The sequence below is a fragment of the Cyprinodon tularosa genome, unplaced genomic scaffold, assembly GCF_016077235.1.
Source record: "Cyprinodon tularosa strain WSP-4 unplaced genomic scaffold, ASM1607723v1 ctg49, whole genome shotgun sequence".
Taxonomy (NCBI): domain Eukaryota; kingdom Metazoa; phylum Chordata; class Actinopteri; order Cyprinodontiformes; family Cyprinodontidae; genus Cyprinodon; species Cyprinodon tularosa.
The window spans coordinates 1047456-1064742 of NW_024039218.1; the positions used below are offsets into that span (position 1 = coordinate 1047456).

The window sequence follows — 17287 nt, forward strand, 5'->3', positions numbered from 1 at the left end:
CTGGTGGCGACTCAGGGGAGTGAATAATTCCTATAAACCTTCTAGAAACACATACATCGCGGCGGTCTATATATTTAAAGGTAATTTTCATGATTTTTAATATTTTATGTAATACTTTGCATTTTAATATACCTCCATTGCTTCCATTCTTAGAAAAATAACGAGTTTTTTTCGTACCACCCCTTTATGAGTTTTACAATGGATCGTTCCAAAATATCGGGCGTTGCTCATATTTTCCGTCGTCATAGATTAATAATTTAATTATTAACAATTTGTTTTGTGATATATTGGTCGCCTTTTTTGTTTTTTTTATTTATTTTTTTTTTTTACTTATCTGGAAAAAACTGGATTATGAAGCATTTTGTGTGTAGCTGGAACTCATTTCCCACCACACGAGAGCGCTAAATATGAGCGCACTGGCATTGTACGTCAATATTGCCGCCATATTGAAAGTGGCAACTACAAACAAAAAATACTGTAGATGTCTTCTAATTTTCTTTTACTTTAGGGCTAGTTCTATAGAACAAAACATTTTTTTTTACAAGAGGTTAAACCCGGATTATGTATTTAGATTTAAACCATGTCATTTTTTTAAATTCCTGATCTTTTCACGCTTTTTCTTGCAAAAATCTGTCCTTTATTTGGCTGCTATCACATTTTCCTTCCACTTATCTTTCTAGAGTGCTACTAAACTCTACCAGCTTATTTAAACGAATATGTTTTTTTTTTACTTTTTTGGTCTGCACTTTTTTGATGGTCCTAGTGCTGTCTGGGCAGCCGGGCCCACCTAAGATTGTGTGAATGTTAAGATAATATTGGCCTTTTTTAAATTTCCTAATTGACAAAAATGTGAATTATCATACAATTTAAGCTCTAATAATCAGAATTAAAAAGACACCGCAAGTAGAAAGTTTCGCCTTGTGTAACAAATTCTAATACTAAGTTTAAAGAGAGTAACATACATTCTGAAGTGACGAATTTTGTTTGATAAAAAAAGCCACTGTAATTGAAATTACAGAGCATCCTGCACAGCAGCTGGTGCTATGTAGCTTTTAATTTTTTTGGATATATATATATATATTATACTATGCCAATATATGTACAAATAAATATGGCACTTAACAACAATTCAGAAGTAGAATAGAGAGAAGAAGAATATCAAGTCAACACCATTTAAAGAAAATAAAGGGGGGAAATGCTCAAAAATGGGGGGGGCTGTATGCTCCAGAATTCATGTCCATTAGTGAGAAGTTCTATCAACATTTTACACAGGTCTTCATATTTTTTTTATATTTTAACGAGATTTCAGATAAAACAGGAATTCTGAATAAAACATGTCTAAAAACATGGTGCTTGTTTTAAGAATCTGTGTTTGTGAATTATTTATTTATTTTGTTTAATATGATATACACCCGGAAAAACTACTAGTTTAGATAAGTGTTTTATTTTCTATGACCTGAAGGGGGCAGCAGTGCACCAAATGTGCCCAGACTACCAGAAACCAAGAAAGAAGAAGAAAACTAAGGAAGCAGTTGTACACAGAAGAATGACGCTTTGCTAAAAGTTACAGATAAAAATAACTAGGTAAAATAAAGATAGAGTTATTAAGAATAAATCATAGAAACAAAATCGTCCATTTGCCTGTTAACGAAGATGCCATCTTCAGAGAAATCCTACGGTGAGTTTTTAACTGATCGGACAGGATCAGAATGTCTGAAGACAGAAACAAGATAAACCTGTGAAATAAAGATCTCCCCGTACATTATTTCAACAAGCTTTCAGCATTAAAGAGCAAAACCCGATTTATTTGATCACTCGGATATTTTCTTTTTCTTTTGATTCCAGCTACGGATCAATAGAACAGAAAATCCCTTTATTGTCCCGCAATGGGGACATACTGGTGTTTACAGCAGCATAAAGATTATAGAAAAAAAAAATTGTCACACGAATTTGTTCCTTAGAAAATTGTATAAGAATAACATCATAGTGAAGAGTTAAAAAAAAATACTGTACTGTAAAGTGTTTAACAATATAAAGCTGTGCACCTGGAGAATAAATAACCAATATCCAGCTATGGACATTTTTACAGTAATGGAAATTTGAAAACAGCAGCAACATCAGAGATGTGCAAAATGACAGCAGCATGTTAATCAACTGACTAAGATAGAAACTGTGCAAAATCAGCATGCATGTAACAACTTATTGAGGTTGTTGGGAACAGTGGTGGTTATAAAGTCTTCCAGCTGCTGGAAGGAAGGATCTGTGATTATGCTCCCTGGTGCATTTAGGGTGCAGCAGTCCATTGCCGAAGGAGCTCGTACATGATCTGTCATATTGTACTGAAAAAAGACCACGTTCTGTCTCTGAATGTTTTTTATCCACAACAAATGTAATCTTAAAGCACTTTACCAGACAAAAAGAAATCAAGACAAATATATATTTACACAGGTACATCTCTAAATATTATGATATTGTAAAAAAAAAAAGTCTATATTTTTATCACACATAATAATATTTCCTTTATTATATACATTAACTATGCATCTTTTTAGAGGCCAGATATTTCTGTGGGATATGGCCTCTATGTTGATCTTGTGTAATCTTAGATCATGAAACACTGACTTTGGGGTTTTCGTTATCAGTTAGCAATAATCTTCTAAAATCGCTTGAACCAAATAAACATTTTAAATGTTATAAATGTTTCATTGATATGCATCAATTTCCCTTTCTGAAATGTGTTACAAAAATGTTTGAATTCTAAATGGACACATTAACTTACATGTATTCTAATTTATTAAGTATGATTTTGTGAAATTTATTATTGAAACTATATCCTATCAACCAAAATTAACCCTGCCGAGTTGTTTTGGCCATATTATTCTGCCCCCTGTACCTTTCCATCCACGCACCTGCAAACCTCATGCAGACAGATGACCCAAGGGTTTCAAATCAAAACCAGGACCCTCTTGCTATAAGGCAATAGTGCTACAAACTGCACCACCATGCAGCCACACAATTTATTCCTGTTTTCTCAAAAGAACCTGGATTGATTGTTGAAACAACGGTTGTAGTTTTAAATTGGAGCACAGGTCCGTCATAGTTGGGGTTAGGGATACAGAGAATGCTGATTTTTAACAGCGATATGGGGTCGATTCTTAGAGAAAAATATTGTATTTTTTTTTCTCCTCTGAATACAAGATAGAAATGACACAATGATAGCAAATATTAATCTCAATTTATACAAAAATCAAACTAATCAAACAAAAATTAACAATTGATAGCTAATGGAAGGATGTGGCAATGCATGCCCTTCACGTAACCTCAAGGCATGGTTGCTGAATGCACCAATGAATCGGCCAATGCATGCACATATCAGCCGAAACAGATGCTGGAAAATTGACAAACATTGACCTAAAATATTGGCCAGTTGATGTACGGGTCATTCTCTAGTAATTTAAGCAGTCTTGCAGTTACATGGATTTTTTCTTTTTTTTCTTTTAACTCAGTCCAGAAAGTGGGTGGGACTTGCTTTGAACACTGCTTTTCTCTCTTGTTTTTTTTTTAAAGGCACCAAGAATGTTGCAGACAAAATCTGCAGGCTGCCTCCGGATCTCTTAACCGAAACAGTGAGTAACATTAAGAACCATCGTAAAAAGTTTTGCATTTCAGTGTGGGAAATAAAAAAGCATGCCTGCTTTCATTTCTTCCACATATCATTAACATCCATTAGGAAACACATTGCTTCCAAAGGCAGAAATTAAAAGTGACTCTCTAAAAGCGTCTGGAAGATTTGCTGCATCATGCGCTGGTTTGCCTTGATAATGGTTAGATATCAACAGGCTTGAGACGTGTTAATTAATTTTTTCTTAGATCAGCTACTCTCTTCAGCATTTAGTCAGGATGTGGCTTTGGAACGTTTGAGGTTTAACTGCTCCTCTGATAACTTGTCTTTAATCTTCACAGTCTCAGCACATTCTGGCTTATCTTCAAGGGCAAACCAGTGGGGTAGATTCTGCTGAAATTTCTCATGTGAGTCCATTTTTTTTTCTTTCTCCAAATACCCTCTAACCTCTCTTCCTTAGCTCCCCTTTCCTAATAATTTTTTTAATTTCATTTTATGTTTATCATCTGGACAGAGATTTCAGAGGGCTGGAGTGAGTCTTCATCATGAAGCTGTTCAGAGCATTATCAGATTTCTTCTCTTGACATTCTGGTAATAGTATTCCTGTTTTTATTCTGACTAAACACTTGCAGTTAATTTTCTGATGTTATTTAGAAGGTGAAATTGTCCTATCATGCAATGCATCATCATATCAGATGAAACAACATCTTTTTTTTCTAGGTCAGCTGGAAAGAACAACCTCTCTGCAGATGACTTTGTGTCAAAACTCGAGGAAAGCTGCAGCAAATGGTCTAAAACCTCTCTTCAGGTCTTACAAACGCTGTGGAGTGAACATGGTGCCGCCGTACATGCTCAGCAAGAAGCACAATCTGTGCTCAGCATTGGTCAGGTAAGCCATCATTTCCAGCTAAAGAGTCTTTTTCAAAAGGCCTCATAGCTGTAGAACATTTCTTTCACATATTTTTTTCTTCCAGCCACAAACCTCAAGGTTTCTTTTCTGGCTTTTATGTCAAATTTGAACATTAATTAGCGTGTTAATGCAAAATACAACCAAAATAACACGTTGTTTTTGTTTTTTTAACAAATAAAGCTTGTGTCGGTGTTTGCACTTTGTAAACTCGCTTTTAGGAGCTGTTGAAGCTTTCAGACCTTTGGAGTAGGTCTTAAACTACTCTGCTTAACTTAAGACTGATGTTTTTGGCCATTCTTTATAAAATAGCACAAGCTCAGTCTGATTAGAAGAGAGTACATCTTTATGTTTACCTTCATCCTGCTAAAAGCTTCAGTCTTAACAGATATACTCTCAGAATTGATTTTTTCGCCATCTATCTTCCCATCACCTCACAGCAGCTACCCCTGGTCCCCATTAACGCGATAAATTTCCCACAGCATGATGCTGCCACCACCACATTATGCAGGTGCAATGCACAGTGTTAATTTCCTTCATACATATAAACTCTTTTTTCTGCAGTCTTTTTCTTTCTATTATTACATAATGTCCAGATGTGTGTATGTGCAAATAACAGTTGCAAAGTCTACAAATTCTCCCAGCTGAGTTGATAATCTTTGCAACTCCTCTACTGGTTCTGTTGATTTGCTCCTTCTCTGATTAACGCTTTATTAATGCTTAACCCAGCTGGTCTGTTAAGGTGTCATGGTTGACATGTCTCGGTAGGCTTGCAGTTTTGCCATGACTTCCATTTTCAAGTGATTGGCAGAGCGTTACTGATGGGTTTAAAGCTTTGGATACTGTTTTATTTATTTATTTATTTATTTATTTTTTGCATAAACCCTCTAAACTTTTCTACATCTTCCTCAATGAGCTCTGCTGTGCTATGAATACCTTGGTCTTCATAATGCTGTTGTTCATTAATATTCTCAAACAGACCTCTGTTGCCTTTGCAGAAGTAGATTCATACTGCGATCACACACAGGGCGTTATTCAGGTGACTTCTGAACGGTTGATTGACCTGGATTTTTATTTAACTCTAACTGATTGTGTCTGTAGGTCCATGCATCACTTTCCTTCCACAGATAGATCTTTTCTGCTTTGTGTTGGTCTGTCAAAAAAAATCTAATGAAATATTTCAATGGCAGTAGTCTTTAATTTGGCGATTTATGGAACATTTTTATCTAAGGGGTAATACTCCTTCAAAGAGGTTCTGATAATCAGATAACCCATTAACCTGGTGTGTACCCTGTAGCTTGTGGACGTGCAGTGGAAGCTGGGGATGGCAGTGAGTTCGGACACATGTCGCTCTCTTAACTCGCCTTACGTTTCGCTGTTACTGAAGATTGCAGAGCCTTCTGGACAGATCCAACAGAGGGCTTTTGAGATGACTATTCCACAGTTCCAGGTAAGCTGACAGTAATTTTGTTTCATATTCACTCAAATAAAATACTTTACATTCTGTTAATCTTTTTTTTTTTTTTTGCTTGCTTTTTCCTCAAGAATTTTCACAAGCAATTCAAGGAGATGGCAGTGATTATGGAGACTGTATGATGGCGAGAACGCCTAAGTGGGCAGTTAGAAGCAGTTTATATAAGACTGAACAAAAGAACAGCTTGATATGTCTTTTCTTTCTCTACCTGGAGTCTTAAAATGTCGATGTGACTTGCTGGAAATGTCAGCTCTCAGCTTGGCTCTCTACAGGTTGTATAAGCTCTGACATGATGTACCTGCAGCACTTCCAGATAAGAACGGTTGAAATAAGCAGCTTTTAGGGTTGTTTAGTTTGTTGTAATACTTAAGTGCAAAACCTTGAATTTTGCCACAGCTGTCAGGTTTTCCTAATGTGACTGATTTATCACAAACTGCAATGCTTTTTATTTGTGCACTCCAGGCATGGATGTTTTTTTTTTAAGTTAAAGGATTGTCCTGTGGTTGTCTTTCTCAGTGCAAGCATTCCTTTTGATGCCTTTATGAAAACACTGTACATAACCTCTTGTTATACACTTTACAAATAATAAAAACTGCATTTGCAATTTTTTTTTTTGTGTCTTTAAATATATTTATTTACTGCATTTTTCTTTGTCTATTGAAAAAGTGGATATCATCTAAGTTCATTTGATTTGGTTTAGATATCAGATATTGGCAGTAGGTGTCACCTTCCCATCTGTTTATTGCCTTTTTAATTTGGCTTCATGTTTGTGAGCTCCAGATTTAAAGAACATTTTGAAAATGTTATGGTTAAAGCTCAGAAAGACAGACAAGGACAATGGGGTTTGGGGGGGTTTGAGATTAGATAATCGTGAAAAAAATAAATAAGTAGATGATTTCTTTGTTTCAGAATTGTTAAGTGGTCCCAAAGGTATTGTACATCCAAAATATTTGATAAAGTATTCTTAATTTGTCAGACAATGGGATTTAAGTAAAATATACAATATATGGAATATGAAATTTGTTTCATTTTGTGGGGAATTACTGCGCTCATTGGTCTACTACCTTGAACTCGCTCCTTTATATGTGCAGGTTCACAGATTCATGATCATTCGAAGCTGGCTTTAGTCAGTAAGTTAATTATTAGCTTCATGGTACCATCCATCCATCCATCCATCCATCATTCCATCCATCCATCCATCCATCCATCCATCCATCCATCCATCCATCCATCCATCCATCCATCCTTTTCCCCTTATCCAGGGTCAGGTCGTGTAGGAGCTTCAGTAGGGAGGCCCAGACATCCCTTGGGACAGCTCCTCCAGGGAAATCCCAAGGCGTTCCCAGGCCAACTGAGAAACATAGTCCCTCCAGTGTGTCCTTTGTTTCCCTCTAATCCCGGGGGGACATGCTCGGAACACCTCACCAGGAAGGTGTCCAGCAGACACCCTAACCAGATGCCCGAGCCGCCTCAAGTGGCTCCTTGACGTGAAGGAGCAGCGACTACTCTGAGTCCTTCCTGGATGACTGAGCTCCTCACCCTGTCTCTAAAGGAGATCCCAGAAACACAAAGGAGAAAACTCATTTTGACCGCTTGTACCCAGGATTTCGTTCTTTCAGTCATGACCCAAAGATGAGGGTAGGAACATAGATCCAACGGTAAATCAAGAGCTTTGCCTTTTGGCTCAGCTCTCTCTTCACCACAATGGAACGGTACAGGGCCCGCTTCACAGCACCAAAATGGATCCCCTCAACACATTGGCTGCGCCTAGAAATTCTGTCCATAAAAGTAATGAAAACAGAATCGTTGGCAAAGGGCAACCTTAGTGGAGTCCAACTCTCACCGGGAACGACTCTGACTTACTGCCAGCAATGCAGGCAAGGCTGACATCGGTAATACTGAGGGTACTCTGGTACTCCATATTTTTGGAACACCCCCCACAGGACCCCCACGAGGGGCATGGTTTAATGCCTTCTCCAGATCTACAACACACATGTACACTGGTTGGGCAAACTCCCATGCACCCTCCAGAATCCTGCCGAGGGTGTAGAGCTGATCCAGTGTTCCTTGGCCAGGACGAAAACCCCACTGCTCCTCCTGAGATACGGAGACCTCCTTTCTAGAACCCCGGAACAGACCTACAGGCTTAAGAGTGTGAATATATATGTAGTAATTATTGTCCCTCTCAAAGCTGACAGCACCACACACATATCATTGACCACTTGTTCAGTTTTCGTTCCCCTTGGTTGATTATCTAAACATTTTTTTTCCCTACCAAATTTTATTAATATTAGAGTTGACTTTGTATTGATAATGAAATAGTCTTTATAGAATGAACCATGGATGTAATCCATTAGTGAAGTTGTGTGTTTTAACCCAACCCGAGGGACACGAGTCTCAAAACTGACAACTTTGGCTTTGCAATATAGCAGAACTACTTTTAAATGCATTAATGCATTAACATGTGCTTGATTCTAACCATCATCTACAGGACAAAAAACAACAACCCTCTCCCTCCAAATTATGTGACCTCTCTGTTTATGCAAACCCCAGCCATCAAAAAGAGATCCTAAAGAAGAAATGCTGTGAGTCACACCAAACCACATCAGGTGTGTGAAATAGAAAATAAGTCTTCAAAGCATCGCTATGAGTTTAAAACAGTGTTCAAACACTGGTGTTGCATTCAGACTGAAATTTTAATTGCTGCAACTGCACGGCTGGATCTCTCTGTGACCAGGGCATCTGGCGGTGCCAGGGACGACCCTGACAGCAGAGGAGACAGACGTCTGTGAGGAAGAGGTTGGTCGAGCAGATCTGCACAGAGAAGAGGGAGATCAGTCAGATATGAACGGAATTAAAGAAATGGGTGTGGAAGCTCAGACGATATTGACACTCTGGTATCCACAGTTCAGATGTCTGTCATTATTTTGATCTTGCCTTATCTGGAGAAACCAAATTCAGCCTTACTGCCGTTCCACAAATGGTGGTTTACATTAATGAAGCTAAAACTCAACATTAGTCTGCTGTATCTATTGTATGTATTCAGAGTTCACTAAAACACAGTTGCAAAAACATTTTCCAATCTGATCACCTTTTTGAATGTTAGATCATTTCCTGCTACTGTATTTTGGCCAGAAAGAGATCAGATAAGGAGTACGATGCCCGAAGTATTTAAAGGTACATTTCCGGATTGTGGTTTTATCATGGACGTTTTTTTTTTTTTTGTTAAAATTTTTATGGCACTAGTGGCCCTTTTTCTTTGACAGTAGGCTTACAGGAAAGAGTGTATGTGAGAGGGGGAGAGACATGCGGCGAAGGACCATAGGCCAAACTCGAACCCGGATCGGCTGCGTTGAGGACTAAGGCTTCTGTACATGGGTCATGTGCGCTATCCTATGCGCCACCTACACGCCCATCATGGACTGTTCTGAGGTGTTGACTAAAGACTTTTCATAACTTGATACAAAACCCATGAACAGTTCACATCATACAAGTCACAATACTATGGAATATTTAATTTCAGCGATACCCCAGGGCTTCATTAATTTCATCTTCAAAGGATGGGCTGACCGCACATCTGTTTGGCTGCTAGCAGAGAGCTGTGGCTACTTGGACAACCTCGAGATACAGTCCTCGCAAACAAAGGCTTTAACATAAAATACATTGTTGCCCTACGTGGTGCAACATTGACCAATCAGGGGATGACAAAAGATACCAAAAACCCATCTCAAGAGAAAATCACTGATGATAAAAAAGATTTTGTCTGTTAGAGTATGTATAGAGGGAGCTCTGGACAATCTAATGCAAAAATACCCAATCTTAAAGAGCAGCATCAAGCTTTTACTGACCGATCAAACAGTGAATTTGTCAAGATTTGATAAGATTTTAAGAGTGACTTGTGCTCTCTGTGATATATGTGACCCTGTGGTCCCATTTAGTTAGTTTTCAGTTTCCCAAATGCAGTCGACTCAGTAGTTTCTCAGCTGTTATATACAATACTTCAACTATGCCTTCATTTCTGTAATTAAAAATAACAAATTACTCCAGTAGAACTTTTGACATTGTTTTCATTAACTGGGGTTTTCTTCTGTTCTGTTTGGAGCCATTGCTGCGCCCAGGTCAAAGTTGAAGGTAGTTAAATTTTGACTCTCTAGTGCACAGTGATAAATAGTTGTGCAGTCAATAGATATGGGTTCATCCAAGCAACCAGTCAATCTAAAAACACAGCCCCTGTACAAGCTTTGCTTTTTTCCCACTGAGGCCAGAGGAATGGCCTCAGTGCAATTTGCAGAGTTGCGGCTGGGCCTGCAAAAATAAAAACAACAAATGAATTAACCATATGATCAATTTAAATGAGGTTGATCCCTCTCTTTCTATGAAAGAGTCTAAAAAACAAAATATTTCACTGGTGCATCAGCTTCCATTCACACCTCATGGCTGAGAAGTAGCAAGCCAGAGAAATGCTGAGGTTTGTTAAAACAGAGTTGGAATAGGTTAGGTTATCTGTTGACCCCGCAGAAAGCTCATATTTACCAGAATTGGGAAATTTGACCCTTATAACACCCCTATCCTTTGACTCTTTTTCAATAGGAAAGCAGGCTGAACAGAATGATAAATTATTAAGTTTGATGTTCAACCTCCATGGCCATTATTTTATTTTGGTTTCCGCTGATCTAAAAAAGTAAGTTCCATTTACATTTCTTGCCATTTATTATTATTTTTTATTATTATTAACTTAAAGGTTTAAGATCTGTATATATATGTTGAAACATCTGTCCAGATGAATATGTATGCAGATAATCTGCACTTTAATTACCGTATTTTGTTTTTGATAGGACAGTAATGCAATGCTAGGACAACCTTCCCTCAATGGTTGATCTCAATTTTGCATCTCTAATAAATGTGAATCTCATTTTTAATGGATCTGTTCATCTTTTCCCTTTTTTTTTGGATGAAATTGAAAACTATGTTAACTGAAAAAAAAAAGTGTAAAAAAACAAACCACTGGATTGTTTTAAAACTTTTTTAGAATGACTATGACCCCGGATGACACAATCTTCACCAGCATATGTTCATTTAAATCTGTTTGCTGGTTCTGTATTGAAATAGCATATAAATGTTTATGTTCAGAGACATCTCCAATCCAATTTATCAGCTGAAATTTCTTATTTTAAAACCTATCCTATCTAGGAATGATATTTGAATTTTAGGAGATGCTAAAACACTCACAACTTTATTCCTTCAACACTTAGATGCAACCCAGTTCTGTATCAGTTGTTTATCTGGATCCTTCATACCTGGAACTAAAATGCACACAAAATGTGTTCCCTGTGGGGGGTGTCGAGGCTGCAGGCTCTGTTAGATGATTGAGACTAGGTTAGATATGGCAGTGGTTCTATTTTGGGATAGGTGGAGTTCTAGGAATTATGTCGTCTGGCCGATGGGATATTCCTGCTGCATACAGCAGCTGCGTAATACTATGATTCAGCAGGGGTAGCTTGTAAACACTGAACTCATTTACTTGAGTAGTCATAAGCCTCTAACGCTGGGCGCCTTAAAAACCATCTTCAGCACCCTGGGATAGAATTACAATCAACGGAAGTCCTTAGGAGCTGTGCCAAAGAGGCTACAAACATTCCTCCTATTGCCATGGGAAAGACTTTCCATTTAACAGCTTCTGTATTGTTGGAGAAAAGGTGGAGCTCTGTCCTGTCATGCTCTCTTATGGCAAGCTGGGTTATCATTTAACAGCCAACTTAAATAGGTGTTAAAAGGAAGGATTTTGACTTTAGAAAGCAAGAAGGATATTTTCAAACTGAACTGTGTTTTAGACTTTAACCTCCTAAAAAGGTTTTATTTATACGATGAATATCCACTATAGTTTCTTTTTAAGGCAAGGCATAGCAAATTTATTTATATGGCATGTTTCAGTGGCAAGATAATTCAAAGTGCAGTACATGAGGGGGGAAAAGTACGTTGCTTTACTGTGTCATAGATAAGCAACAAAAAATTATTAAAGAGAATGAATTTAAATATTAAAATAGGAAAGTTCACTAATAATGTTTGGATAGTACAGCCGAAGGCCACTGTAAACAAATACATTTTAAATCTATTTTAAGTTTTAGGTTTAATTAGGCCCATTGTTTTTAATCATTGCATATTTAGTTTTCAGTGTGCAACGCCTAATTGTTTCATATACTGTATATTTGGGATACATGGATGGATGGATGGTTCTACGTAACTAAAAAGCATTTAAACTTAAAAGTATTCAAATAAAGACAGAAAAGAGTTAATTTCAGATGACAAAAGGTACTAATGAGAAATAATTATTCTGATTCCAGGTTAAATATTTGATATACAAGTTTTTTTCAAGTAGGAATTTCCTTTCAAATAATCGCATAGCTTATTCTAGGCTAGCAGAATAAACTTGTTTATTTGCATCTGAAAAGATATACTGATGTATAGGAGCAGTGGTTTTTTGGCCCTAAGACAGAGACGTTGGTTATCAAATTTTGGATCAATTGCAATCTTTTATTTGTCTTTAAAAAAATATCCTCCACAATTATTGACATCCCTGGTAAAGATCAGTCCCTCTCCAGCCTCGTTTCTCACAGTTCTATTTGCTCTCAAGTTTTTAATGCTAAAACCGCAGATATGGGCCAGTTTAGGGGACTCATTCACAAATGCTCTTGTTGAATCATCTGGATCAATACAGATCTGTCTCAGTTCTATGGCGTACTTATTTGTTTTTCCTATTTTTAAGATTGGCTAAAAGAAATAAGCTGTGTTAGAGTGTATTAATTCTTAGGGAAAACTGAGGATCAGGATTTATTACTTAGAGAAGAGCTAATAAATAGGAAGGGTACAGTAATACCCCCGTAGCTATAGTCAATGTATAACTATCAGCTAATTTGCTACTGCTGTTGTTGCTATAAATCATTGATGAATGGCTGCTAGGTTCAGTCACTTTAAAAGCATTTTTTATGTATTTAGTAAGGATTTGAGGAATTTTCAGAAACAAAAAGAAGGTAAATAAGGAATATTAGTTTCCACAAAAGCAGATTCAAGTCAACTACCTTAATACCAAAAATATAATTATAGTTTGTAAACTCAAGCTTAATTAGCCTTCATAAGATGTTTCATAAAAGTTTTAAATCAAAGCTTAATTTCTCATTTAGAAAGAATTAAAGCAGTTTGTGTATCATAGTGTGTTCTTTGACTAACTTTAAACTTTTAAATGTTGCTGAAATATTGATAGTTTTAAATTGTTGAAATGGTGTTAAATAACCATGGATTTAATGTTCACAATATTCCATTTTTGAATTTTTAAGGTTTAAGCAGTTATATTTTAACTTTACTAGATTTGGAAAATCGCTATAATTCAACATTTATCCAACACATTACCTGGGGTGAATTTTGTCTCATTATTGTTGCAAGCAAAAAACATTTTGTGTAAATTTAAGCAATAAATACAAAATTGAAATCCAAAAAGGAAACTTTGAAAAAGGTTTTATTGAAAAAAAGTTTTGATGTTTTTTTTCCTCCAAATTTTAATTATTTTTATAATAATTTTTAGTCATTTTTAATATTGATCTTTTTCTATTTATTTATTTAAGTTTCTCTTTTTCAGACTGAGTTTTATTAATTGCAGTCTTCTCTTGATTTCTGGAGTTGGGCTTTCCTACCGGTATATGCAGAGATGAGTGAAGGCATATTTCTATTGGTCTGCATGGACTTAGCTGTAAAGTTTGTATTAAGCAACAGCATTTGTATTTTGTTTTGAGTAAAGATATGATATATGATAATATGACGATGCAATTTGAAAAGATTGGAGTTAGAAAAACTTTGAAAACATAAAATTTTAAAATACGAATCTAAAAAAGGTGTGAAAAAATAACATTAAAAAATGAAGAAAAGAAATTGCAAAAAAAGTGTTTTAACCTCAGAAAATCTCTCAACTTTTACACAAACAGTAGAAGGAGACACATGTATAGCTGTTAATATTTTGACAATTACGACCAATGACCTTTCAAAGTCAAATAATCAGGAACCACAGTGAACCTGGGTCTGATTTAATCTCAGTATAAATACAACCGGTCTGAGAAGAAGATCTCCCAGTAAAGCAGGCTAAAGTTCAAGAAAAAGAGGGCTGAAAAAGATGCACGGCTCAGGGTGGAGAATCTGCTAGCAGGACAGGTATGGCATTTTTTGTGTCGTCTATAAATCCAACTTTGAGAGATAATCAAGAAGAAAGCAATTAGCAGAAGAAAGTCAAACAATTCAATTTTCAGTTTGCCATAAGACAAATAAATGTTCAAATATGTTCTCTGATCAGATAAGACAGAAAGAAAACAGCAATTACTTTCAAAACCCTTTTTAAATAATAACTTTTTTCAATGTTTTTTTAACTGTTCTGCATGTTTCTTTTTAAAATTTCCATTTAGAAAATGTTTTCTTTTTTTTTTCTTTTTTTGTTGTTGCTTGCAACAACAATGAAAAAAAAAAGTAACTCAATACAAATGCCAGCTAGGGGACCTCCTGGCTCTAGAAAAGCAAATCTGTTAACTGTGTTCTTGGCACTGAAAAAGCAGGACTACTTAAAAGTTGTTAAATATTTCTTAAAGACGTTTTTTGTGATTCTGGCTCACAAGTTTTCTCAGATTTTCACATGAATAGTTTGACAAAATCCTAAGCTTTTAAAAAATGTCTTAACATGAAATGTTAGAACTGTAAATTTACAGTCACATGTTTATATTACTGTTTTTATATATTTTTCAAGGCTGGACTTAAAAAAAAAGAAATTGTCCAGAGAGCTGTTCTAAACGAAATTTCTTTTTGTTTTACACTTGTGTAAACAAAATGACAAATAAATCTTTCTAAGTCTAACATTTAACCAACATGCACGATATTATTTGAAACTTCTTTCAGATAAAATCATTTATTTTCAAATGCAACTGGTGGACATTTTCCTAGCAGATCACTGTAAACATTCCAACAACAACTACAGCTTTTAAAGAAACAAGCTTTTTTTTAAATAATATATTAACATTTTTTAAATCCTTTTTTTTTTACAAGGCAAGGAAAATAAAATGAATATTTTAATTTTAATATTTGAGAATTATATTTCAACAAGGAGACATATTTTTCTTGACATAATAAACTTAAGCTTATTTCAATCAGGAGCGTGTTCTGAGTATATCCTACAATGGTCTGCAATACAGCCGCCCGCTTCTCCAGCACATGGGACAGCTGGGAGGTGCTCTAGCGCGCACAGCCGCTCCGCCTCCAAGGCGTTGTGGAAGAAAGGATCACAGTCAAGGGATTGTTCATAAAGACGATATCAATGTGTCGATCATATTGATATGACCAAATACAGCCACGCAAAACAGTGTGCGTGGATTTTAGGATCTAGATGGTGTAAATTGGCCGCGATCCGCGCGCTCTGAAGGGACGCGTCAGAAAACCAGGTTCTGTAAAGCGCCTTGTGTTTACACAGGAACCATCCAAAGCCACGTTTTGGGAGCCCAGCATGCAGCGCAGACTTCATCTGACTGGAGCAGCGCCTCATAAACAATTAGTTTAACTCCCTCTGAGGAGGAGCTGCGCATCGGGTGCGCTTTTGGATAACATGGAGGATTGCAGTTGAAGGCACATGCTGTGCGTGCAGCTAAGCGCCTGGTTATATTAGCGTAAAGTGTGGGTGTGAAAATGGAAACATTTTCAAAGTGATCAGAACTCCGGGCTGCAGGGAATGGTTAGAAAGCGCTTTTAGGTCCGCGTCGCTGTTTGCTTGTTTTGAAGGGAAGAGTGTGCAGGGTGAACATGGAGAACCAGGAGGAGAAGGGGAGCAGGACGGACAAACGCTTCGCCCTGACTTATGTCGGCTGGTGCTCGCTGGACAGGAGGACCACCTTGCCCATGCTGCCGTGGCTGGTGGCTGAGATCCGCCGGAGGGGCGAGAGGGGCGACTGCGGCCCCGTCATGCAGCCCAGAGAAGTTCAGCTGCTGCTCAACCGCCCCTTCGTTCGCTGCGTCCCTTCCAACAGCAGCAACTCCTCTGTTTTCATATTCGAGCACAAAGCTCAGCTGATCTCTCGCTTCATCCATAACAGCAATGACCTCACTTGTTTTTCCTATCTGCTGCGGGGCCAGCCGGACAACTCGGAGTCCGAGATGTCCTGTCACGTCTTCAAGGCCTGCGACCCCAACCAGGTATGCATCCAAGCCATTGGCGACCCTCCAATGAATGGAAAGCCCCTCCATGTGCACCTCCACAGTTTAGCAAACTTTATTGAGGGTAAAGGTTAGTTTGTGTCTGGGCATAAGTATTTTATCAAGTTTCCCTCCCACAACTTATTTTATTATCTTAATCAAGACTAACAGAAAGTTTTATTTTTGGGTCCTTATGCACGGTTAGATTTGGGTTCCCTCACTACAACTAGCAGCATTCAAGAAATTTTGCTTAAATCTGGGTAATTTAGTTGGCTGGACTTTAATGCAATCACAGTTGATTTGATTATCTTTGATAAGATGTATTCATGAAACTGAGGTCAGACACAAAGACAAGGTTAAACTCATTGCATCAGATACCATGTTAACACAACAAATAAACTTCCTTCTTTACACAAAGTAGATTTGCACATATCTGTAGATCTTATATCTTGATAATCTGTGCTGAAATGGCAAAATCCAAAAATTATTTGTCGTTCTGATTTTTAACAAACAAATATAAAACTTTGGATTAGTCCTCTGTGCTAATATTTAAGCAATTATTGGAAGCTCCTGTTTTTTTGAGTTTGCAAAATGTGGCTTAGTTCATTCATGTTTTGGGCCCGGTCTCCCAGTAAGGGAATAAATCCTATTATTTAGCCTTAAAGCTACAGTGTGTAGTAATTACAGGGAAATAGAGTCAGAAATGTAATATATTATACATAACTATGTTATTTATCATCATCTACTAGCTCAGCCTTTTAACCATAATATATGCGTTGCCTTAGAATTCGTTATTTATAATTACATAGGAGCGGGTCTCACAGCCATGGAGGCAGACATCTTTGCGCTACGGCAGCGCAGAGCCAACAAACTAGCGATTGCGAGATCGCCAAAACGTCACAACGATGTAGAAAAAAATAACGGGTATATTTATTATCTTAAGACTACATGAAATCTATACCCTACACAGACTAATGAAATACTATCTGTAAAATTATCTATGTAAACAAACCTCATCACTTGAGAAGGTAGGTGATGCGGACGTCGTGGAAGACATTTTGTCCTGTAACGC

General features: G+C 37.0%; 2 protein-coding genes across 7 annotated transcripts in view; both read left to right on the forward strand.

The window, feature by feature from the left end:
- The first annotated feature begins 1500 nt into the window (after positions 1 to 1500).
- Positions 1501 to 6175, forward strand: commd6 (COMM domain containing 6). The gene is made up of 7 exons (XM_038302419.1): positions 1501 to 1678; positions 3568 to 3626; positions 3964 to 4029; positions 4137 to 4213; positions 4343 to 4511; positions 5827 to 5979; positions 6075 to 6175. The coding sequence occupies exons 1-7, from the start codon at positions 1654 to 1656 to the stop codon at positions 6123 to 6125; spliced, it is 600 nt and encodes a 199-aa protein (XP_038158347.1). The 5' UTR covers positions 1501 to 1653; the 3' UTR covers positions 6126 to 6175.
- Positions 6176 to 15268: 9093 nt separating this feature from the next.
- Positions 15269 to 17287, forward strand: part of tbc1d4 (TBC1 domain family, member 4) — a 44451-nt gene continuing 42432 nt past the window's right edge. For 4 of the 6 annotated variants that reach the window (XM_038302448.1, XM_038302449.1, XM_038302450.1 and 1 more), the window contains exon 1: positions 15269 to 16215. In XM_038302448.1, the coding sequence (XP_038158376.1) occupies positions 15826 to 16215 (390 nt within the window). In that variant the 5' untranslated portion in view covers positions 15269 to 15825. The remainder of the gene's footprint in view (positions 16216 to 17287) is intronic. The other 2 variants (XM_038302452.1, XM_038302453.1) reach the window with 1 other exon arrangement.